At 38.3% G+C, this 25332-nt stretch overlaps 3 protein-coding genes and 1 long non-coding RNA gene across 5 annotated transcripts; 1 reads left to right on the top strand and 3 right to left on the bottom strand.

Annotated features, from left to right (window-relative positions):
• Positions 1–213: 213 nt before the first annotated feature.
• On the bottom strand, positions 214–2247 carry LOC5510879 (octopamine receptor 1). The gene has a single exon (XM_001631238.3). It carries the CDS (start codon positions 2245–2247, stop codon positions 1228–1230), a length of 1020 nt encoding a protein of 339 aa, XP_001631288.3. The 3' UTR covers positions 214–1227.
• Positions 2248–2766: 519 nt separating this feature from the next.
• On the top strand, positions 2767–16085 carry LOC116617398. Its single transcript, XR_004295758.2, has 4 exons — positions 2767–2881; positions 2977–3184; positions 11528–11646; positions 14500–16085. It is a non-coding gene; the product is annotated as an uncharacterized LOC116617398 (long non-coding RNA).
• Positions 13346–14017, bottom strand: LOC5510878 (6-pyruvoyl tetrahydrobiopterin synthase). Its single transcript, XM_001631237.3, has one exon. It carries the CDS (start codon positions 13842–13844, stop codon positions 13407–13409), a length of 438 nt encoding a protein of 145 aa, XP_001631287.2. The 5' UTR covers positions 13845–14017; the 3' UTR covers positions 13346–13406.
• Positions 16086–17437: 1352 nt separating the features above from the next.
• Positions 17438–24206, bottom strand: LOC5510861 (RNA-binding protein 28). 2 transcript variants are annotated; one of them, XM_048720563.1, is made up of 7 exons: positions 24013–24206; positions 22504–22662; positions 21369–22049; positions 20534–20971; positions 19774–20035; positions 18220–19116; positions 17438–18189 (listed from the first exon to the last, which is right to left on the bottom strand). In XM_048720563.1, exons 1-6 carry the CDS (start codon positions 24176–24178, stop codon positions 18240–18242), a joined length of 2583 nt encoding a protein of 860 aa, XP_048576520.1. In that variant the 5' UTR covers positions 24179–24206; the 3' UTR covers positions 17438–18189; positions 18220–18239. The 2 variants fall into 2 exon arrangements, with proteins under 2 accessions (XP_048576520.1, XP_032235976.2); XM_032380085.2 differs by having other exon boundaries at positions 17438–19116.
• Between the last annotated feature and the right edge of the window lie 1126 nt (positions 24207–25332).

Below are 25332 nucleotides of genomic sequence, written 5' to 3' on the forward strand. Positions count from 1 at the left end.
TTAACTTTTTGGATGAAGAAACGCAACGGTCCATAGAAACATTTTAAAGATAAGCCCAACTTGTCGCATGCCCGGGGGTGTGTCGGCGGCAAGATAAGTTCAAAGAGAAAGTGAGCTGTCAATTAATCATGTCTCACACAAACATCTTAACATTGGCCGTAACTAGGCAGGTTTTCGAACAATGGAATTGTTCAACACACATATTCAACACAAATTGGGGATGTATTTTTGTGTATTTTATTAAGAAATCGCTGGACAAAGAATCCTAATTTCCGTGATTGCAGCTTCTCTTTGCCTTATGATAAGTGGAAACCGTTCCCGATACCCCCTTTTACCTAGGGATTGTCATTCGTATGGTTCTTGAGTTTTCTAGTTGCTTCTTTTCTCCGTGAGAGATGCCACACACTTTTTTCTTAGCGTATAGATATATGATCAGAAACATTAATTTTTTTTTAAAGTTTTGAAAACATTGTGGAGTGTGTGTGTGTGGGGGGGGCGAAGTAAAGTTAAATGTTTATACTTATAAAGTTGAATCTGAATACTTGTTTTAAAGTAAAGTTAAATCTGAATACTTGTTTTAAAGTAAAGTTAAATCTGTATACTTGTACTCGTATACAGATCACATATACACTGCAATTTGGTTATAGTCTTTTGTCATTCTGGAATCTGAAACTTTTTTGGGATGATGTAGTGCGCGCGCAAATTTCCATTGAAGATCAAAGCTATTCGCGCAAGGAGCTAAACCAAAGGCGGCCCAAGCTTTACGTCTCTTTAACAATAATAATAACACTATGTTTGGCGCGAAGGCCAAAGAAATGGACCAACCAGAGTAGACTTTTGGGAGAGTGGTGCTCTCCTTCGGAGTTACTTCCTATTACGTCATTTATAAATAACTTTAAATGTTGAAAATTCGATATACTTGTCACATGGTACTAACCGCTGACCAGCAATGAACCGCGCTGTTCCCACTCCATGCTAATTCGTTCCCAGGCCTTCACTGACGAGTGTAGAATTGTTTGTTAATACTTAGATACCAGGGTGGACTTTGACCTTGTCAGGGAGTATGGCTTGCTGACAAAGGTCTTTGCTATGCTGGACTCGTACCTTCTAAGACTTAGCCTTACTCACTAGCGATGAAGTTTGACCTTGATAAGTACACTATGTCTTGCAGATACAAGTCCGTGCTATGTGTTATGTGCCATGTGCTATACTCGTAACTTCTAAAACTTAGAAACCAGGGAGAGACTTAGAGCGTGATCTATTACTATGTCTTGCCGATACCAGCCTGTGTAACGCTTGTTGTTCCCCGGATGTATTCGTATGATCATATTCCGCTACTCCCCCAACACACCACCATGACAAGTGTCTCATCTGTCTCCGAGCGCTAATAAAATCGCGCTTGAAAAATGCATAAATTACAGGATCTACTATGCTATTTGCAAGAAGTGTATAAAATGAGGCGTAGATAAGTTCTGTCGTAATAATTTTAGCAGCTCCAAAGACCTCACAAATGTTGATGTAAATAATAGGCCCCCAGCATAGCAAGAACATGGCAAATACAAGCGCGAAGACGCGCGCCGCCTTCTCCTCCCGTCCGACACGGTTCCCTGTTTTGTTCCCTGCACTTGCTCGTTTACGGTTTCGATGAACGTGATGTCTTACGACACAGAGTAGTCGCACATATACCCATATCATCACTATACACGGAATCAAAATGAACACCACTACCAGGGAGATCTTGTAAACTTCGTGATAAACACTTTGCACGTTGGTATTCCACGCCAGCGGTAACAACGCAAGAACCAGCGGTAACATCCAAGCGGTTCCAATAATCACCGATACCTTACGTCGGCTCATTAGCATGCGATATCCAAAGGGCTTAGTCAGGGCGATGTAGCGCTCGTAGGTAACGGCTGCGAGACTGAATATAGACGCTAGTAACATGAATGCAATTAAGTAGCCTGATATGATCGTCTTGGCATAATGATCGATTATGTAAACTGGTACGAATACTACCGAGACCAAAAGATCCGCCATGCTTAGACTGACTACAAAACAGTTCGTCACAGTGCGTAGTTTCTTTACCTTGTACACCGCCAAACATACCATTAAATTAAAAGTCGCTGAAATAAGTCCTAGCGCGGCCCATGAGCTCGCCATGGCGATGAGCGGTATGCCCTTCTCTCGGGGCGTTTGCGGGGAGAGAAGGACTCCCAACGAGCCGTTATTAGTTGTGTTATTCGCCATAATAGAATTACCTCAAGCTTCTCTGTTTCCCTGTAGTTAAGATCATGACGCTGTACCTTGACGTGCAGGTGCCTCTCTCGCTTAAAGACCGCACGAAATTGAAGATACTTGACTATGAGAAAACATCTGACGTAAACGATCACCTTTTTTCCAACCTCCTTGTCAGTCTATAAAAAGAGAAAAGAAAAACAGCGAAACATTAACTGTGAAAACGTGCGTGATTGTTTTCTTATTTCCTCCTTCTTTGGAAAATTACGTGGAGTGAATAAAATATACCACTCTACAAAAACCCTCGTGGCTAAATTAATCGACACTTTTGCGAAATGAATTTGAAAAGAGAAAAAAATGGTTTTCGCTTTTCTTTGATAGGGAGACGTCAAAAACACGTTTCCCAAGCAATTGACTGCGTAAAAATGAACAAGTGATTAGTGAACGAAAACCCAGTGAATTTTAGGTTTTGAATAAATAAAGAAGATTACCGCATCGCAGAAATTTCGCCATTCTTTTCATAAGAGCAACCCTGAATGTCGGCTTGGATTCTGACGCCTGTCAATGACTTGTATTTGCAGTAATGAAGCTAAATAACTGGATGAGATCATCAATACTAACTTTGCATCAATTCTGTTGACACAGTGTAAGTCAAAGCTTTCGGATGAAGAGGACGATACGCTTGCAAGCTCTTGAATCACTTAGAGGGGATCAATTACCGATGTCACTTCTTTCTCGCAGGGAATGGCTTCTCTCCCCTCTAAGGGCTTAATGCGCAGGAGATTTAACGGTATCAAGTAAAATGACAGAAGATCTAGTGTTAGCGAATAACGAGCGAGATCGTCAAGGCTTTTGTAGCTCCAAATCAGACCATTCAACGGATCTCACGTGAGAGAAGCGCAAGCAAGGAGTGTGGTGCATTCCGTAAGCTTCTCAACTTTATGATAAGGTAAATGGCATAGAAATATTTGCATAGTACTATGACAGTACTGGTTCATTTTGTTTTGTTTTCTTAAGGGTATTTGCATTAGCTGATATTAATTCGTTTGCTTTGCTGATTTTTCAGTCAAAAGAAAATGTAATTTCCGTGGCGGTTCTGCTTTTTTAACGAGTTTCTGTTTCTCACCTTTAAATGGTCTAAGAGCAATTTCTTCTAATTTGGAAAAAGGGAACATCTTACTTCCTAAAGGAATATCATATCATGCACTACTACAAAGATTTTTTTTATGATTTCAACACGGAAAGTTTTTTTTTGTAAAAGTATCATTCATAAAATCCATAATATGAAATAATTCCCATTCAACCACAACTTATTTTTACACCCTGGTGCGATGAGAGAGCTAGTTAAGGCTGAACCTTACTTAGAAAAAAAAGCAAATTGGTCATATCGAGCCATGTTTACGTGATAAAAAGGATAATCGTAGAAGCAAGGATTGTGTATGTATAACGTCATTTATCTCGTATATCTGATATCACTCGTGTCATGGAAGGAAAAAGAAACAATATCTGTACCCTGTACTGCTTTTGAAACACTCCCTAGCACAAATCACAACCGAAGGTTTTAGTTGCCAGAATTAGACGCAAAATGGTAAAATCGGAAATGAGTCGGGTCTTATTGGCCTTTGGAGTGAACCGACTTCATTCACCTAACGGCTAATGCTTTAAAACAATTTATTATATCTGAATGATTTTAGGTTGTTATTGGAGAAGTCGATATATATATACATTTCGTCCATATCTTTTCTACTCTTTCCTTTTTTTTGATTGCTATTTCAAGATGATCCAAGCATTCTAGTGTTTTGCTGAAACGCCATCTTCAAAACTTGCTATCCAGTAATCGTTTTATACATATTTTTTTTCGGGTTTGGACAAATCAAGGAAACAACTGTATTTTCCGACCAAACAAGATTGCAGCTGTCTATTACGTTGATGTGAATCGAGGCTTTTCCTGAAGCAATTACTGGAAATTAAATCGACTGCTCTCGTTAAATCAAAGCATAGACACGGTGGCTTATGCGTCTGCGAGATTAATAGACCTCCATCAGGTGTCGGCGAGAGCAATATTTCTGGGTTATCTATAAAATACTTTTGACTTATTGCGTATTTCGTATTATGGTTGTCTAAGTACCACTCTCTGTATGCAAAATTGCTATGGCAAACATCACGAAAAAAAACTCAACACTGCCAGCAGCTCCTTTGTCGCTATTTGTATTTTGTAATCGTGTTTACTAATAATTAAAAAGGACAATGTCAATCCTTGGTTATTAAATATAGTCGTAAGTTTTGTCACTAAAGTTCTCTTTTCGAGAAATACGCAAACGCATACATCATGGTAAAAAAAAACACGAGAATAGGGTTACATCATCATCATAAAAAAAAACGAGAATAGGGTTACATCACCATCATCAAAAACACGAGAATAGGATAACTTCATCATCATCATCATCAGTACACCATCATCATCACTATTACTATTACTAAGTTGATAAATCGACCATGAGAATTTTAACGGCAGAAACCGATCAGATAGTGTTGGTAGGTGTGTGTATATGTGTTATGTGCCATCACTTTCGAAATTTGGTGATGCCCCCCTGGACAATTGCCGAAAGACCTCCATGGTGGTCGATTGACAAACCTGAAAACCGGGGAGGTTTCAAATTTGGTAGCTATGGCCTTATAAAACTATGGTGCCACGTTTGATTGATTTTGAACACTCTCATATGAGAATATTGATGATGTTGTATAAGACCCTGGAGGAGTGTATACCTCAACAAGACTTGACGTAAAAAAGCAAATCATTTCGAGAAAAGAACCCTTGATTCTTGGTTGAAGATGTAAAGCTATAGCCACCAAGTTTGGAGGGTGGTTATAACTTGCAAAGATCTATGTGTGCTGTGAAGCGCAATTCTTGCGGTGCGCATGCGCAGGAGATAGCATTTTGCTATTCAAGTCTTATTATCAACACACACAAAATGTTATTTTTTACAAGAAAAACTTGTTCCTTATGGACGATTTTATGCTGAAGAATAAAGAATGAGCCACACTACGAGATACTGTTAGATCAGTATCGTCTTTAGTTTTTCAGATAATTTTCGTGGATCACATGCTAATGTTGATAAAACGACTTGACGCTTTTACCAATAAAGTTAGTGTGGTATGTTAGGTGTGTATTAGTATTGGGTCTTTAAAGGTAGTTCCCCAACTTGATACCTAAACTCAATTTAAAACATTTTGAGTTTCAACAACTAACACATTATTAGCTGAAAGTTGTGACTTTTAGGACTTTTGTAACTATTCAATATCCGTTCTACAAAACCATACGTGACCGAATTCTTTGACAACTATAACTGGGCAGTAAAAAGATTTGTGACTAGTGACGGCCTGTTAAGAGGTCTTGGGACAGGACGGTACATAACACATTTATACATGCATACATGCATAGAATCGTGTCACTGAAAGTGCCTTAGTTCTCTTTTCTGGTGATAAATTATCACCATCTTGTAACCACGGGCGAGGCAGGAGGTGTACAATTCACGGAACACCGTAGTCCTTTCTGTTTGTTGTTTGTATATTTTTATTTAACATGGAACAAGAGTAACAGAAAAATAAGTAATAAGGAATTGACATATATAACAAATATTTTTTTTACTGCGGAAAAGGCACAAGAGAAACTATGGGACTCCTGCTTACACGTAACAGGAAAGGTCAATCTACGGCCTAAAATCGGTCCACCGTAGTTGCAGCCCTTTAACTCGAACTCGCCTGGGCTACGTTTTCATGTAATTCATCGTAAAGACCCTGCAACTCTTAGTAGGTTTGTGTAGTTCTAACTAAATTAAACATACGAAAACATAGGACCCTCCCCCAAATAATCAGAGCCCCCCCACTAAATAATGACACATCCCTAAATAGAAACTTCTGGAAGTGGCACAGAAATCACTTTCAGTAAGCGAGAGAGGTCAAGTCATCAAGTGTTCGAGATAACGAGGTTCTACTGTAACAAATCTTTCAAACGTGACAAATCTTCTCTTTGATATGTTCGAGATAATGAGGTTCTACTGTAACAGATCGTACAAACGTGACGACCCTTCTCTTTGATATGTTCGAGATAATGAGGTTCTCAAGTAACAGATCGTACAAACGTGTCGACGCTTCTCTTTGATATGTTCGAGATAACGAGCTTCTACGGTAACAATCGTACAAACGTGACGACGCTCCTCTTTGATGTGTTCGAGATTTCGAGGTTCTACTGTAACAGATCGTACAAACGTGACGACGCTTCTCTTTGACATGTTGAGCAGGTGCACGTGTTACTGTAAGCCTTGACGAAAGACTAGCTAAAAGCTTAAATTGATTGGAATCTGATTAGACAGCATCAAATGGCGCCGATATATGACTAACAGTCATCAAAAATTCAAAGTGAAAGAGAGAGCCGAAATTAGAATGTCACATTCTTATGGATAATATGCAATGAAATACTTGAGGACATACCGCATGTTTTACATTTTAACAAGGCGATTGTGTATAACGTTGAATACAATTATTTAAGTCCCGTAAATTTTTCTTTCGCCGATACAAGGCAAATAAATTGAACTTGAAAATCTTTCAATTCCACCAGGAACTATTACTTGTCAAATTTTGTTCTGAAAATCGCATAAGTTGACCTGTATTTTTGCTCTTTTCTCTTTTAAAGCATATATTTAAGCTACAATCTGTGAATGAATCAATAGGAAGTGGTGGTCAAAAGTATCTTTATGAAGTTATCCATGTAATCCATGTATATTACCGCGTCTAGGTGGCAATGTTGTTCTAGATTACGCATTCACGTCACTACAAATCAAATCTTTCCATTTTGTGATTTTCATGAGCTCATATAGAGCAAACAAAAATATCAAGGAAAAAAAAAACAACGGCAATTTCGCATCGCTTGTTTGTGCTACCGGCTTTTAACCACGTAACCATCCAATAAAAATGGAAGAAAAAGTTTAGGAAAATGACCATTCAGAATGGTGCGTTATGTTTTATTGGACATTCAACACGGATAAAGTGGTTCCAAATCCGGATATGAACATTGAAGGGAAGTGGAAACTTGTTGTTATGGAAGCTTCTGAAAAGAGCACTAAACAACATCAACGCATAAAATGCCATATTAAGATGACAATATCCCATACTAACAGAAGACTTTTAATTGCCGAGAAATCTTTTTATTAGATATATTTTTGTAAAAAAACATATTTTATAAAACAATACCGATAACTATAAGACCTTTTGATGAATATATTGTAATGTTGCTGTTTGTAAACTGTAAAGAAAATAAAGTATACTTACATACGAAGTAGTTGAAATTATCTTTTTTAAACCGCACTCCTCGAATCGTCCCAGCGGGAAGTGTTCACCCTGTCTTTGACATGTCAAGAGCGCGTGGCAACTCTACAGTGCGCGGCAGAAATGAAGACAGATTCCCATCTTATTTATTCTTTGTTTTGTTAACTGAAAATAGGAATAAGGAAAAAAGCATCCTTTGCCTCTGGGGTTTCGTGGAAAGTTTCCTTTCACCCACGAAGGAAGTAAATCTCAATGGTAAAGCCAAAACAAAAATAGATGCACAAAACGGTCAGTCTTTTAAAAAAGGCTTTGTATTAAAAGGATTGAGTTGTACCTCTGTTTGCGGTTAGTCAAAATGTGTGTCACGTTCATGTTTAACCTGACAGGATAGCGAGATTTAATTACGGTGGTTTAATCAAATTGATAAAATGAGAAAACTAATTCATATTGAATGTTTCCATTTGAGGTCCCCGCGGTCAGAAGAAGTGCGATTCAATGCGATTTGTTTTTCAGATACGATAACTACTCATTGGCAGTTTTTTTTAAATTCTTTGCACGTTTTAAAACCTCCACACAGCTTGACACATAACTTGGCGTTTTTGAGAGAATGAGGTGGAGGTTATGCTTTCTTGTTACACTCTTTTTTATAAGAAGGTCCAGGCTCAAGTAGTAGAAAAATATGACTTTTTTAGTTTTATGTGTTCTAAAGTGCAGTTTCAAATCGTGTTCATCAATAACAACCTCAAAAATTATTGCTATCGGCATTTGTGTAATTTCCTTTCTAAAAATTCAGTGGGTTCTATATTTTATAAGCACTTTAATTTAAGAACATCGTTAAGAACACTTTCACCTTAAAATGCTCCAAAAATAAAAACGGCCCAGCCTCAACTGAAAAAACACGTTCTTATAACAAAAAGAGTATCCAAAATGCGGCTTAGAATAGAGGAATAGGCAGAATTATCTATAGTTATTAGCGGAGCCCCGCGTGTCCTGAGCCCCATACCTAAGAATAAGTGGTTAACAAAACAAATAGGGTAACAAATATTAGTAACTCATCGACTCGAGTTTTCGTGACGCGATGTCCGTCCGTCCGTATCCGTCCGTCCCTCCCTTGAAATAGTTCTATAACCAGAATTTTTAAAACTTGGCATAAACAAATTGAATTTAAGGGCTTTCAAAAAATTTGCATTAAAAAATGGGGATACCGAATTGGTTTTCACAACAGAGGGGCGTAGAGTTGACGCGTTTTTACTGATCGCGCGAGGAAAAATTCGAAACTCAATGTTTTTAAAAATAGTTCCTATAGTCTTCAGAAAATTATGTTCTGCTTGTCGAGCTGCCAAAATCCGATTTCCTGAACGATAACCTGTAGTAGCTAACGTTCAAAACAAATCACCTTTTAAGAGATCGCACTAAAAGACACTGTTTTCGCCACTAAAAAAGAAAAAAAAAACTTCTACTATCCAACTTTTCTTCTTTTTGTATATATTAACGCTATAACTATTCGAGCAAATAAAAACTGGAGGTAACCGACTTCGTTTTTCTGTCAAAGCGATTTTTAAGTAAAAAAGGCGCACCTTTTGCTTTGTTTTCTTATACAGCTGTGGCGCGCGCGCACTAAATACCGGAAAATTCGAACAAACAGCGCGCGCCATTATGCACAGAAAGGAAGCGCAGTGCAATTCAAGGGAATTACCTTAAAAGTATCGGATGACAACCAAACTTGGCAGGTGTCATGCATGTGTCAAGGGAGGTGCAAAACTGTGGTCACGTGATTTGTGAAGTCATCGATGGTGTCACTATAAGAACAAATATGCTGAAGTCATCAAAATAAAAAATACATTTCACGATTGAAACATCGGTGGCCACCAATATGGTCACGTGTTGTTTGACGTCATCGATGACCTCACTCAAGCAAAAAACGTGATTAAAAGAAAAAAACATTTTAGCGATTCTCAATACATCGCGACCCTTCGCCTTGACATTCTGTGATTTTGGTTAGTTCGTGGACGTCAATCATCCGCGTTTCCATAACGTTCAAGGCAGACTTTATTTGTTTTGTGTATCGAAAGTTGAAGTGGACTTTACTCAAGGCCCGAGAGCCACATTTGACAACACAGTAAAGAAACGCAAAAGTTCAGTTCTCAGAAAAGGGTAAAAAATATATTACAAAACATTCAAGTTTCAAGTTTTGCCAGTCATCTCACAAAGAAAGCCTCAAAACTCTTCCTTCAAGATTCGATCGCTGTCATGCAAGTCAACAAACGGCCACGGTTATCGGTTATTAATTTCATCAATAATAATAATAATAATAATAATAATAATAATAATAATAATAATAATAATAATAATAATAATAATAATAATAATAATAATAATAATAATAATAATAGCGATAGCGATAGCGATAGCGATGATGATGTTGATGATGATGATAAAATGATGATGATTAGAATGAAAATAATGAAAATAATAATAATGATAAAAATGATAATGATGAAATGATAATGATAAAAATGATAATAATGAAAATAACAATGATAATAACAATGGTAATAATAATAATAATAATAATAATAATAATAATAATAATAATAATAATAATAATAATAATAATAATAGCGATAGCGATAGCGATGATGATGTTGATGATGATGATAAAATGATGATGATTAGAATGAAAATAATGAAAATAATAATAATGATAAAAATGATAATGATGAAATGATAATGATAAAAATGATAATAATGAAAATAACAATGATAATAACAATGGTAATAATAATAATAATAATAATAATAATAATAATAATAATAATAATAATAATAATAATAATAATAATAATAGCGATAGCGATAGCGATGATGATGTTGATGATGATGATAAAATGATGATGATTAGAATGAAAATAATGAAAATAATAATAATGATAAAAATGATAATGATGAAATGATAATGATAAAAATGATAATAATGAAAATAACAATGATAATAACAATGGTAATAATAATAATAATAATAATAATAATAATAATAATAATAATAATAATAATAATAATAATAATAATAATAACAACAACAGCAACCAGCAACAACGTCAATCAAACGTCAATCAAACTGAAAAGCTATTAGCATCTATTAGCTATTACCAAACCCTGTCTCTATGTACCTCTCTCTGTAACCAAGGCTCTACCGATGTAAGACTATGAGGATAACTCCGTCTTAAGTCTTACAGAGGATAAGTAACACGCATTTTACAGATTTTAGTGAAGATTTGAAAGAGCAAATCTTGCCTGCACCATCAATATCACTGCACATAAAATTATGATACTGGTTATGAACATCTACTTTGACAAGGTTTTTTAGTCAGTCAAAGTATCATAGTTAATAGTTAAATTGTATCAAAGTTAATCTGTGTGAAATGCGACATGGTCGAAACAAGAAAAGGTTTTTTGTCTGTGTTTTATTCCAGACAAGCTATTATTTAAATGCACGAGAAATAAAACGGAACGCTCGTCAACAAAGAGATGATTTCTGCACACAGGGACTTTATTACCAACGTCATAATAACAATAACAATATAATAGAAAATCCTCCTCAACCATCAACCATAGCCCTTTGAATTACGTCAATCGAAACAGTGTATTCGTGATGTAGTTAAATTTCAGTTCTCACTCACCTTTGGCCAAGTTTCTTAACGTGAGAGTTGTTTATTTTCACAGAAGCACACCAGCGTGAAACTTTTAATATTTTCGGACATGATAGCAATTCTTCGATCTTCAGTCAGGTTTAAGAAGTGCTAGTGATACTTTAAGTCTCTTATCGATACTTGCTTTGAGTGGTTTGAAGTGGCTAATACAAGAGCGAAAGAACTTTACAGAAACATCTCCAGGCTTATCCACGCAAGTTGTCATAAACGATATGCAAGTTCAAGGGCTTGTATTATTTTATTTTCTTCTTTCATAGATTAGCAGCATTCTCTATGGAAATGTTACTAGAGCCAGACGCCTGCGCCTTGTTATGTTGAGTTTCTGCGCGACGGCCTAGTAACCTTGCCTGCACAGGGTCTACCCATCTTCGCCCGGGTAAGTAAAAGTTACTTTTGTGTATGGATTTCTGTGGCTTGAAAACAAAGAAAATAGCCTGGGTGCGAAATATGTTTGCCGCGAAAACTTGTGAATTCCCTCATCAAATAAGAAAAGGAAAACAACCAGACAAAGGCTGGATGAAAGACTTGGGTGTGCAAGGACAAAGAAACAAGATTCGTAAAAATGTCGGCCTTTACTAGATGTTCCCCAGAGCTATAATAAAAAAAACTAAAGAGCTAATGCTGTATAAACTATCCCCAGACAGAAGATAAATGACGGCATTCTTCTCTATTAACACAAGTGTGTCAGTTCTGGCCTCTTCTCATGACGTCTCTAGGATGTGCGGCCTAATCATTCTGATCTCTTCATTTGCTTTTCAAGAGCGTTGGCCATTTTGAATGTGCATAATGCCTGGTGCGCACTAGTGTCATATAGGCGCGTGCACCCTTATACTAGTACCCTTATGTCCTTATGTTCAAGTGTGAATGGTTCGACATTTTGACATAAGCCCAACATAACGACATGAACATAACGACATAACATGTTTTTTCTTTTATGTCATTATGTCCATGTCGTTATGTTGGGCTTAAAAATTGGGCGCGTCTATGTTGTTATGTCGTTATGTCACTAGTGTGCACTAGGCATAAGAGAGCCTATCAAGAGTAGCCTGGGGACGAGGCTATACTTTATACTTAATAATACTACAACTTGTGACACAAAAGGGGTCTTGTATATAACCAACAACAACAAAATACACCGACTTTGAAAAAGGTTTTATTCGAGAAACGTGTTCATGCGAACATACAGACATATGTTTTGTTTGTACGCGTATCGAAAAGCGCCCTAATCATCCGCACGCGATAGACAGACATCTGTTGGTGTGGTGGTATTGAATATTCGATGCATTAAATGAACGCGCGGGTTTGCGGTGTGTTGTATCGAGGGGGATGACCCAGTAATCACCGTGAATAATAACTTCTGCCTACAATACTGTCAGAGTTTCTATCAAGGAAATACTGTCAGAGTCCCTATCTAGGAGTACTGGCAGAGTCTCTATCAAGGAAATACTGGCAATCGAGGAACGAGCGCGAAAACAGTATAACGACTTGTTTGCTTCATTTTATTGTACCAGAATTTTACAAAATAGTGTCGCAAAATGTCTCAAAAGGGACATTTCTACTTGCCGCGATCGCTTGCTTTACCAATTGAAGACGATCGCCCTTTTGTTGGAGTTACAAAGGGCCAAAAGCGCGAAAAGCAAAGCGCAAAAGCAGACCGAGAGGTACTTATGGATACCAATTATTCACAGACATAAAGGTTGAAAATAGACTCCAACGGTGAGCCAGACATAGATGCACTTTAAATCGTATCATTGATCCATATGCTCTTGTATTTTTTTGTTGTTTAAATATAATGAGAGCATGATAACCTTCGGTTGAGAGTCACCGTCTGCCAGTCGACTTTTGTCGCCATTAGCCAGTCGACTCGTGTAAGGTATTAAATGTAAATGCGTGCAAATGAAGATGAAACAATCGACTCGATTCATTTGCATTCATTAGCCTTGAATACGGCTCATGCATAATACGACGTTTGAACTTAGCCTAAGGGGAATTCGTGCCCGGTCTCGTACTCCACTAATCTACTCTCAAATTCTCCCAAACAAAAACACCTCGGTTTTCAAAACTCAATGAGGGCATGCAAAGAATATTTTTATTTCTTAAATGACATGCTACTACTACTACTCAGTTTGTACGACCTTACACCTCTCTCATCTCTCCTCTGTACACTGCAGCATCAGTCTCTGACTCAATAAGTCGAACTTCATACAAACTTCCATCAGGCAGCAGGGGTTTCAACTGGTCGTAGATGTAGATGGCGACGTTTTCAGCTGTGCTAACGACCGTCTTAAAATACGCCACGTCCATATCAAGATTCTTGTGATCCAGCTTGCCGAGTACCTCTTCGATCTTCCCCTTCAAAGTGACGAGGTTGATGACCATCCCAGTCGTGCCATCGACAGTTGAGGCCACCGTGACGCTCACTTTATAGTTATGACCATGTCCATTTTTGTTGTTGCACCTTCCGAACAGCTCTTGGTTCTTCTGGTTTGTGAGAGTAGGGTTGTGCAGGCGATGACTTGCACTGAACGTCTCGGTCCGTGTGATGTACACAAAAGGACGACTCTCGCAGGACATGGGGAAAGCAGTTAATTGGGCAGGCACGCGTCAGATATGCTTACTGAACTAGCAGTGCTACCAATGATATTTATGACATCTCCTGAGCGCAATAAGATGACCGGGAAAATTACTATTCTTATGACTCTGTCACAAGCGTTCCAAGGCTAATGTGATCTTTTAAATCAATAGACGTGATTACATAACAAAGCGTACACAACATATTTTCTGAACTTTATATTTGACCCCGGTCTGGGTTTTAATCATGTTTATTTTAATCGTTAAAATATATGCCCATTCTAAGCTGAACTTAAGAAAGCAGTGAAGCCTTTGTAAGAACGGCTACTCTTTGACTGACCATTTGACTCAAATTTGTATTTATCTGCTCAAATTTGGTAACTAAAAATTGTCCTGACCGTTCAAATGCGAAGGTTCGCAATTGATAGCTAACTGTTATAGACGGGGTTAAAAATAAAAGTGCGAGCCAATCACATTAGACGGGCGGACTAAGACGTTACTAGACGCCGCGAAATTACATCTGAAACCCTGCAATAAGCACACTTGCACATTTCGCATTGTTTTTAAATGCTAACAGATAACAGACATTAACACCATTAAAAAATCGTATAATTTCTCCCATTGCAAATGTTTTAAACTTGTTTTTAATTTTCATCAGGCGTGTGCCCGGGGTCAAATGCCGTTCCGGCAGCCCACGTACCATTGTGACAGCGGCGAGGTACACGGCTCTGAAGAAGCGCAAAAGAAACGGAAGTGAATGGAACAATGGAACACCTCCACGACGCCTGTCAAACATTTTGTGCATTCTCATTCCCAGATCTCCTCGGTCATGCTGACCGCCGACACACAACATCGGAGGAGCTCTGGGAACGAGAAAGACATTGAGCTTTTTGAATATAAAATTTATGATAAAACTCCCACAAAACCAGCGAACACATTACACGACCTGAGGCAAAAGACTAAAAAACTGAGGAGGGGGAGGGGGAGGGGTATGCCGAGGGGGTCAATTCTGTTCGATTTGAAATTTGTTTAAGAGGCCAGCTGTTATTTAGCTGTACAGTAGCTCCAACCAAATTGGTTGGATGCATATTTTCAATATAATCAGAGAGTTAAAGCTTATCTCTATTCGACTGCTGCTCAAGCAGTCTACGGTACGAGATGCTCGTTTAAGCCACTGTCCCATGTGACGCCATTTTAAGCCCTAGTTTCACAGGGATGAGATAACTTATCAAGCTTTCTACCTAGCTCAATAATAATTAACCCAAGCATGTACTTGAGCACAAATTTGAAACATTTCGAAATTTAGCGTGAGCAATTTTTCTAGACGAATTCTTTCTAATGTTTTTCAGGAAATGCACTAAATATATTGATATGGTAGAAGAGAGCTTCTGGGGAGAAATGCGACCGAACAGTGCATTTGGGGGTTTGAGTTAGAAGCCTGTTTTACTCAAAGTTTCTAAGCTGATCGCCAAACTTTGTAAATTCATTCACATATTATAACATGACCATTTCTTAGAAATATTTAAGAACGGACGTATTTGGTTCTTTCCTTCACTAAAATTTATGCCATTATTGTTCACAACAACACACAACAATTTCAATGGCGCATTATGCCTTTTTACTATTTAAAATTATAAAATTAATTGAAGGCTGTCTGATTTGCAACCACATCTAAAAAAGGGTCTTTTAACTTTTTTTTTCACTAACCTTTTTGGAGCACTGCAACATGCACTGCGTGGTTAAAAGTAGATTTTAAACAAGGACTCTCTCGATTTTAACCGCTTTAACCTGACAAATTAGGGACTATGGGTCACATGACAGTTTGATGACTCTTGTCATAGAGAACCTATTTTGCAAGTATTTCTTTTTTTGGTTAATATCAATCATTGGTCATATGTTTACAATTTGATTTGATTGAATTGCTTTGCTTAAAAGCTGGTAAAACAACTTTCACAACTGAAACAGCCTACACTATCATAAAAATGGCATTTTCCTTCTTCAGGAGTACCAAAAGTGAGGTTTCTAGCTTCAAAGAGGCTTAAAGAGGTATCTTCTACCCTCTCTCTCCGTGTCTCACCCACCATGATAAATTTACAATAAAAATCATGCCCGACTCATTAGCAAAAAATCTCTTGGACGTGAATAAAATTATTTTGAGCGTTTTATTCGTTTTCATTTTCTAAATTGTGCCTCATCCTAAAAAGTAATGTTCACGCATAATAACAAAATTTTATTTAGTCCAAACAGAAAAAAAATTGGAAAAAAAGAGAGGGAAGTTTATTTTTAACGCAGTTGCCATGCTGGAATGCACGGTCACCTGTTCATTTCATTCTTTTGCTATTTGCGCACGTTTCTACGGCTAGAACAAAGATTTAGTCGAGACCGAGTGAATGACACTTGAATTTATCCTTCTTCTTTTTAACGCCTTAGGATCTGAAGCCCATCTTTCACACACTGAGAGATTATTAGTTGGAGATTCATACATGGTACATGATATTTATAAAACGAGTCTATGACTAGGTGTACCAAAAATGTTTTTAGAAGCAAACTTAATTTTTTGGCTGTTGTTGCATGTCTTTGTTTTTAAGGGCTTATTGCTCCTAATAAAGGGTGCTACGGAAATCAGACCTCCCAGACAAATTCCTGAAGGAATTCTTATCAAACGTCCAATACAAACTTTCCAGCGATTTCCACGCCTTTTCGAGATATTTAGAATATAATTACATGCGTGCTCTGCGGCTTTGGAGACGGTAAAACCATGCAAGCTCCGAATCGTTTAATAATTTTAAAACCAGGTGGAAATATGTGCTCAAAGTTCTCTCAGATTAAGTAAAATAACAGTTTTAGCTATGCTATGAGTCTCGGCTTTTAACTTTGCTTATGACTGTATGTGCCAATAATGTGAAATTTAGTGAGTTAGAAGTTTTCTCATGTGTGATTCATTCTCTTCAAAATGTCGCTAAAATCTTATTCCTTAAAGACTTCTTAGGAAGTTAATTTACTAACATTAGATAAGTTGACCCTTATACTTTATTGTCATGATATTATTTTTGTTTAAAAAGTATAACAGGCGAGCATTCTATCTAATGTTCGTCGAAGCGTGGGCTGTTGTCATGACAAATGGCAGAAAATGGCGTCGCATGGAATCGAGGACGCCGGCAGTGGCTTATGCAAATGAGCATCTGTTCCGTAGACTGAAGTATCTTAATCTCGTTGTTTATTATGCATGTTTCTAGGGGGGGGGGGGAGGGTACTTCCCATACGGCCGGTACAGGCCGGTAAAGGGGTCAATGGGTTAAATTAAACCGTTAAAACGATAATGATGCTGAAACAATGTCGCACCAAAATAAGCGGTGGTGGAACACTACAAAGACTTTTTTTACTTCTTCTAGTTGACAATGTAGACAGAACCCGTTGGTTTTTATGGTTTTTCCCGCTTGTTTCTTCGTTTGATTTGATCAAGACTCTGGAACCTCACAGTGTTCTAATAACCATTGTAAGAGGCCCGGCGAGTATAGCTCGGTGCCACGCCCTCTCCAAGAGGGGGATGGAAAAACATAAATCAAAGGCTGTAAAGCATCAAGACATCCAAGACATTTTGAGCAGTTCGATTTAATGTACACCTGATATCATCATAAAATATGATATTTCTTGTTTATCTTCGTTATCGTTTTTTCAGCCTTATTACTCAAACCTTTTAGGGATTTGGGGCTTCACTGGGGGTAACTCGTTGTTACTCGGAAGAGAATATGGAGTCGCTTCCATTCAGTTATATACACTGGCGCCTGACAAAAGTTTCATTAAAAAGGAATGACTATAAAACGACACCACCAAGTGAATCCAATGTCAATCTAGCCTGCGTGCACCCGGAATTAATGGAACTATTTCCGGCTGCACGCAGGCTAACGTCAATCCCAATCTAGTCAAACCATCTAGAGCTATTTTCCTTCTATTCAAACCATCTAGAGCTATTTTCCCTCTACTCAAACCATCTAGGCCTCTTTTCCTTCTATTCAAACCATCTAGATCTCTTTTCCTTCTGTTCAAACCATCTAGACCTCTTTTTCTTCTATTCAAACCATCTAGAGCTATTTTCCTCCTTTTCAAACCATCTAGAGCTATTTTCCTTCTCCTCAAACCATCTAGACCTCTTTTTCTTTTATTCAAACCATCTAGATCTCTTTTCCTTCTGTTCAAACCATCTAGACCTCTTTTTCTGCTATTCAAACATCTAGATCTCTTTTCCTTCTGTTCAAACCATCTAGAGCTATTTTCCTTCTATTCAAACCATCTAGAGCTATTTTCCTTCTATTCAAACCATCTAGAGCTATTTTCCTTCTATCCAAACCATCTAGAGCTATTTTCCTTCTATCCAAACCATCTAGAGCTATTTAACTTCTATTCAAACCATCTAGCTCTTTTTTCCTTTGTGGCTCCAGACTCCCCAAATAGCTTGTTCTTATAGTTCTGAACGATAGTATTGAACTCACTTTCCTCTTTCTGCTCGCGCGCTTTTCGTTTCGCTCCTTGCCTTTGCTTTCCCGTCGCTTTTCCTCCACCAACTGCGCAAGTTACTTTTGAGGCCGGGTGAGTAATATCAACAGCGTCCTTAGACCATTGCCTTGGTTTATCGAGGTTAAATTTACCAGAACGTCCACTCTGGAACGTTTTCTTCAAAGGTTTACTAATATTTAGTTGTGGCTTGGACTTCTTAGAAAGGTCTTTCTTGGATTTTTGCTCGCCCTTGACACCATCTCCAATAGCGGAAGCAGTTTCGCTAGCGTTACTTCCGGTTTTGTCGTCACGTCCGTTTTTTGTCTGATCTTTTCTTCTCAATTGTTTTTCTTTTCGTTTCTGTATCCTACGCTCACGTTTTTTCAGCCGTTTTTCCTTGTTAGTTTGAAGGTCCTGTCCAGACTGCGATTCCATCTGTTTATGTTTTTGTTTATTTCTTTGTTGCCTTTGTTGCTTCGCCTTCAATGCGACACTATTTTCAATCGAGAACTCAACGATCGGTCGCCGATCAGGTCCGAACAGTTCCGGGTTGTTATTGGTCGCCCGAAGAGCAGCGAGGGCCTCCTTGTGGTTCGTGAACTCAACAAAGGCAAAGCCGAGTGGTCGACCTTTTCCAGAGCTATCTAGTCGCTCTTTACTGCGCATGAGCAGGACGCTAACCACTTTTGCAGGCTTGTGATTGTCCAATGTTCCTGCTTTGCTGAAGACCTTTGATAACTCTTTTTCATTCAGCTTGAGAGGGAGGTTTCTGGCACAAAGCCTGAAAAAAAGAAAATTGATAAAACTTTAAAAAGATGTTCTTCGACTTCAATCGACTTCGATTGTGCATTCAATCGGAGACGAATATGGACACATCTTATCATTAAGTGGCGTTCCGGCTAAGAACAAAAGCAACAACGGTGATGGAAACTAAAAAAAATGAATGTTATTACAGTCCTCTTTTCCTTGCTTTGGTTCTTGGTCAAAGCACTACTTAGAGGCTGTTGTCCATATGAGCGCATCCACCTTGCTGTCGTGTCCTATCGAGTACTATCCTGAATCATAAGGATCCAACTCTTTGTGAGCGTGTGTGATGTTGTAATACGAGCATTTCTCCAGTCTTCAATGTTGATTGTATGCATAAGTGGTGTGCACAAAAAGGAAAAGGCGGGTAAAGGATAGTATTCGACAACCCTTCAATAAGTGGTGTGCACAAAAAGGAAAAGGCCTTTTCTGAATCAAATGGACTTATTTTCATAGGTTCCCCCTTTGTGTGATTTTAGGCCTATGTATTTGCGCAGAGATGCATTGCCAGACAAAAGAGTCGTAGGCGAAGTCCCCTTTTTGACAGTGCACACAGGCGAGATGACCCCCCATTATAAGAAAACATTTTAATGGTCCCGACAACAAGTTTTGTGCAACATTGTAGCTGGCTTACCTTGTTTTTGATACAAAGTAGTTGGGGTTTTGCAATTTTGACTTCTTTTCCGCCTCTGCTTTCTGCCTCTTCAGCAGGTCTGCCTTGCTGAGATCCTTAGCGGCATCTGACCCAGGCTTGATGACTCCTTCCCTGGCGAGGTACAGGTTGCGTTTGTCCTTTGGGTCTCTCCGCTCCTCTTTTTGCTGCCTGCTCATTTGCTCCAGCTTGCCAGGTGTTACAGCAAGGTCCACTTGTAATCGGTTACCATCCAAGAACAGCCCTTTCCAAGAAAAAAGACAATGTTTGAGTGAGACTGAGGTCTAACAGTATATCCAACAACATTACCAATGGCTGGTGTGGTCCAGACCCAACATACCTTTTCGAGACAAAGTGGGAGACAGGCATATACAGTAGTTGATTAGCGACCAGAAAAGTTTATACTATATACTGTGTGCTTTCTTGATTTCTTCAGTTTTAATTCTTTTGTTTTAACAAGTTAAATTTAAGTGATTCTGGGGGAAGCATCCTTTTCAGGTACAGAGAACAAGTTGAACAAAGTGGATTTCTGATCTGGTGCATAGATAGTTACAGATAGATTACAATAGATTGGCATTCTAAAAAGATATGGTTGGGCATTATTAGGTTTACTCTAGCCTGCTAGCCGGCACTCCAGTAGGCTAGAAAATTGCTGTTTTGGGGGCTTTGCTATTCCTTTAGGGAGGGGGTCAGGGGGAAAGGCTACCCCCATTACCACACCACTTGATTTTGATCATCTTACCTTCTGAATCTTCGTCAGTGGCTGCCAAGCACTGCGTCACACTCTCTGCTGATCTGTACTTGACAAACGCAGACCCTTTACTGTGCTGGGTTAGATGGTCGACAACCACCTTACAATATGCAATATCACCAAACTGTTTGAAAAGGTTAGTGATATTTTTCTGTGTTGAGTCAAAGGAAAGGTTTCGGATGAAGACTGTCAGACCTTCCTTGACATCTGAAGGCTTGCTCCGCTGTGAATGATTGTCATCTTCTGATGCATCATCTTCATCACTCTTCTCATTGTCGTTATCGTCTTTTGACATATGCTTGACATCTTCATCATCATCACTATCATCATCATCATCCCTGTTCTTGTGTTCTGTTGTTCCCTCTGAATCTTCTCCTCCTTTCTCATCATCCTGTAATGTGTTTGAGTTATAGTCTTTTTTGTGTTTTTCTGTAACGTATAAGATCAACATTGAGACCTTCAGACAATCAAGTCCTCTCCAATCAAAAGAACAACGTTTTTAATGCATAGGTAGAAAACTTTACACATATTTTTTTATATATATGTACATAGCCCCCCTCCCCTTCACCCCCCTAGCCTTTCACAAACACCCAGACTTTGTTTGAGAGTGGGTACCAAGTTTTTATATCAATTCGAATATTCGAATTCTACTAAGGTTTTTTGAAGCCATTCCATTCTGAAAACATACAGTAAACTGCAGATACTCTCGGATCAATGATCATTTTTTTAAGGAAGTGAGTAGGTTTGATAAAAATGATGGAAATGTGGGGCAATGTGCAGTGTGTAGTACATGTATGCATACAAGTTAACATTTCAAAGTATTTACCTTCATTTTTAGTATACATTGACTTTGGTACTGCCCAATCAACTGCCACAGGCCGCCCAAGAATCTTCTTAGCATTCATCTCTTCAAGGGCTTTTGCTGCATCAAACACATTGGTAAACTGAACAAAACCAAATCCCATTTTGCGGTTCCTCCTCCCCACTTTTTTTTGTGGCACACTAGCCTCGGACACTTCCCCAAATGCACTGAATGTCTCTTTCAGAATAGCCTCAGTGCAGTTGAAAGCCAGGTTGCGGATAATCAATCTGGATTTTTTGGACCCTTTTGGAGAAGAGGACTTGTCTTTGGATTCTATAACAGCTTTCACCTTAACTCCTTTTAATGTTTTTCCATTGAGCTTGGCCACAGCTTGTCTAGCGTCTTTGTAGGATTTGAACAGCAGTGAAGCAGTTGGCGAATCATGACCAGCAACAGGAAATATAGTCTTTTCCACCTCACCCAATTTTCTACACCTTTTGTAAATCTGTTTCTCAGTAATGGAAGCAGGGAGGCCAGACAGGATGACGGTGCGACCAGCATCTGTTTGAGGGGCTTTCCGAAGAGACTTTGATTTTGATGCTTCTTTTTTAGGTTGCTCAGTATTGCTTACTAATGAAGATAAATGAGTCTCAGTGTGATCCACTTCTACTTCCTCTGTCTCAGTTTCCTTTTGACTTGCATTCTCTATAATATGAAAAGACAGCTATAAGTTTGCTTAGAACTCATTTAAAAAAGTCATCACTGTATTTACCACTTTACTACTACATAACAGAATATAGCATCACCAATTGCCACATCAGAGCAGCCACAGAAAAGTTGCATGTTTGAATTGCTCTGTAATGGGTAAATCAATAAAGGTGCATCAAGGATTGTATAAGTAATATTCTAATAATATTACTTATAATATTATAAGTATATAATATAAGTTATAATAAGACAAATTATAACTGTTGTTTCCTTTTTTTGAGACACATATGGGTGGTATCTAAAGAATTATGGGTGAAAAACAACCACTTTGAATGATTCTAGAGTACTGTATTGGTCAAAATCATGCATCTTTATAGAGAAGATGACCTGTTACCTGCAAGGCAAGGAATTTCATTAGCCTTAAATATGGAATGAAATTAGCAATACTGACCTGTTCCTTCCCGTCCTGGCTTTGTTCGCGCTTTCTTTTCAGAAAAATCGAGATGGATTGGTCTTCCTTTAATGCTTTTGATATTGTCTTTAGCTTTTAGCGCATCCTCTTCCAAGGCAAACGTTACATAACCAAATCCCCGGCACCTATTTTGGTTGTCTAAACAGATTCGAGAGAAAGTATACTATTGAATCATACATTCAAAATCATATTCATAAACATATCTCCTTGTGTTAAGTAATAACTATAACCCCACTAAAACCATAATAATATAATTTCTAATTTCAAAGTGACTAGATACCCAAGAGCCGGGAACGCATGCCCAAATACTAGATACCCGGCAATTTTTATAAATTTGTAAAAATTAGCCATATGAATAACAGTTTTCAATCCAAAACCATGTAGCATTGTAAAGAAATTGAAGGCGATTCTGATGGACAAAGCATTTGTTAAGAGCGATTTGCGAAGGCTGGGCACACCATAACAAAGTAATTTGAGTTGACACTTTAAGCGAAATTTTAAGCGAACAAACCTTTGCATTCTAAATCGTTTCTGAAGCGATTAAGATTCATATTTTATACATAAAATTGCAAGTTAACTCACAGGAAAGATTAACAAACCCGACAGCTATACCACACTATTTGAGTTCCTTGCGAACTGCTCTAATAATGATTGGTAGTAATGAGCAATTAAATATCGTTAGCAATGCCGCATGTTTTGAGATTAGTAATTTTTTATTGGGTGATGCTTTAAAGATGAAAAAAAAAAATACCTGTTGGGTACTGTATGTAGTGTTTTGACAATCGCTCCCATGAGTTTCACATATTCACTCATTCATCTTGATTTGAGTTCTTTGCGAATCTCTCTACATTATAATTGTTTTGTGAATCAAGATCGCTTTCACGTTCTTAGCAATGTTTCTTGTTTATAAATTCACAAATATTGTTCCAAGGGTGATTTTAAAAGAAATGCAAAACCTGTCGGGTATTTAAGTGTTTTGACAATCGCTCACATGTGGTTCATTCTCTCGTAATTTTTCCGTGTTGACTCGAGTTTCTTGTTATGGTGTACCCAGCCATCGCGAACCGCTCTAAGTAGCAAACGCTTCTTGCATCTGAATCGCCTCCAAGTTTTTAACAATGCTTCATGGTACTGAATTGATGAATATGATTTATATGGCTAATTTTTAAAAATATATATATAAGTTACCGGGCATCTAGTATTTAGGCATAAGTTCCCGGCTCTCGGGTATCGGTACACTTCTCAGGTACACTTTGTTCTAATTAAGCTTTAATTAACATTTATATATTGTCTTTTATATAGTGTAATGCTCAACTGTTGTGAAGTCTTTCATGTATCTACAAATTTTATAAAATGCCCAGTTCATTTGAATTCAACTAAATATCGGTAAGTTTCATAACGAAAATTGGAATCCACACAGTAAACTGTACAGGACCCGCAATGAGTCGGCCTAGTAGCCCACGTGGGCTAAGAATGAACTAAACAAACCTTTGTCCTTAACGATAAAACCACGTTTTAGCGGCCCAATTTCCTCGAATGCACTCTTAAACTCAGCATCTGTTATGTTGTATGGAAGATTTCGCACGAAAATGGTTGTTTTTGAGATGACAGGCGTTTTGCTTGCCTTTTTGCTCGGGGAAGCTTTTTCCGCCATGTTGAAATCTTATACTACAAACCGCTGGAATAGTAATGACACAACCTGCGGGCTCATAGCTTAGGATACCGTTTCTCAGTCTCATTGGCTATCGACACAGAAATAAAAGTCAAACTTTTATCGCGGGGGGACTGTGGTCACACAAGCTGCTACTCTGAACCATGATGATGCAAGTGAGCAAGGCAGAATGTGTTCCTAAGAACGCGCGAGCTGAAGTACTTCTTTTTAGAGGCATCAAGTAACGCGGAATCCCTCAACTGCTCAAACGTTAGAAATACCGCTTATTCTGAATAAATACACATCATAAAGCAATGAAAGTTTACTGTGACTTTATTCTAGGATATAAGACAATTATAGGACAATTACAGGGTGATAAATCGTGAAAATATTCGAGCTCGTACTGGGATTGACTGAAGACTGACTGAGAGGTTGGTAAGCCTGTGGTCAAAGCGTTTTCTTCCCGCTCTCCTGAACAACAGAACAACCCGTGAGGACTCCTATCTGATGTTTGGAAAGAGATTGAAAAGCGTTTCGGCAGCGCCGCCGTAATAACTAATGCTGTATCAGATCATTTGCAAAGCGCGAAAATTCAAAATTGCAGAATTTCGCAGACGTCTTTGCAGATGTGCACCAGATAGCACACCTTCCAGGTCTTGCATGGCTTAACTTCCCAAACGCGATAGCCCCAATTGTAGCAAAACTATCGAACTCTCTTGAAGGGAAATGTGAGAAAAAGGTTGTCATCTTTGCCGACAATAATAACGACCTTTATCAAGTTTTGTGATTTGGCAAAAGTTTTTGAGAGACAAGCGAAGGTTAAGAACCGTCCTTAATTATCTCGGCAGGGGTTCATCCCCAGTCCCCCGCTCCCTGATCACCGCCTTATTTGAATAGGAAGACACTCCTGACCAATGCTAAGAGCGTCACGCAAGCCACACAAGCAAAAGAGGATGGTGGAACTAAATTCTGCCTTTTTCACGGACGGGAGGGCCATGCCTTAATCGCATGTAAAGCCTTTTCCAAGAAAACACTTGAAGAACGAACCGAGTTTATTTTGAAGAGGGTCTTTCAGAAGATCACATTGCGGCTGCATGTAAGGCAGAAATCCAATGCACGGTTTGCGGCGACAAGCGTCACATCGCCCTTTTGCACAA

Source organism: Nematostella vectensis, chromosome 13 (assembly GCF_932526225.1).
Source record: "Nematostella vectensis chromosome 13, jaNemVect1.1, whole genome shotgun sequence".
In the NCBI taxonomy this organism is placed as follows: Eukaryota; Metazoa; Cnidaria; class Anthozoa; order Actiniaria; family Edwardsiidae; genus Nematostella; species Nematostella vectensis.

Excerpts from the sequence above, each read along its gene's own strand:
- LOC5510861 (XM_048720563.1), bottom strand. The coding sequence starts at position 24,178 with ATGGCGGAAAAAGCTTCCCCGAGCAAAAAGGCAAGCAAAACGCCTGTC. Across the intron at positions 22,663-24,012 it reads TTTTATCGTTAAGGACAAAG|ACAACCAAAATAGGTGCCGG; the intron begins GTTTGTTTAGTT and ends GAATCTGTTTAG. Across the intron at positions 19,117-19,773 it reads TACTTTGTATCAAAAACAAG|GCTTTGTGCCAGAAACCTCC; the intron begins GTAAGCCAGCTA and ends TCTTTTTTTCAG.
- LOC5510878 (XM_001631237.3), bottom strand. The coding sequence starts at position 13,844 with ATGTCCTGCGAGAGTCGTCCTTTTGTGTACATCACACGGACCGAGACG.
- LOC5510879 (XM_001631238.3), bottom strand. The coding sequence starts at position 2,247 with ATGGCGAATAACACAACTAATAACGGCTCGTTGGGAGTCCTTCTCTCC.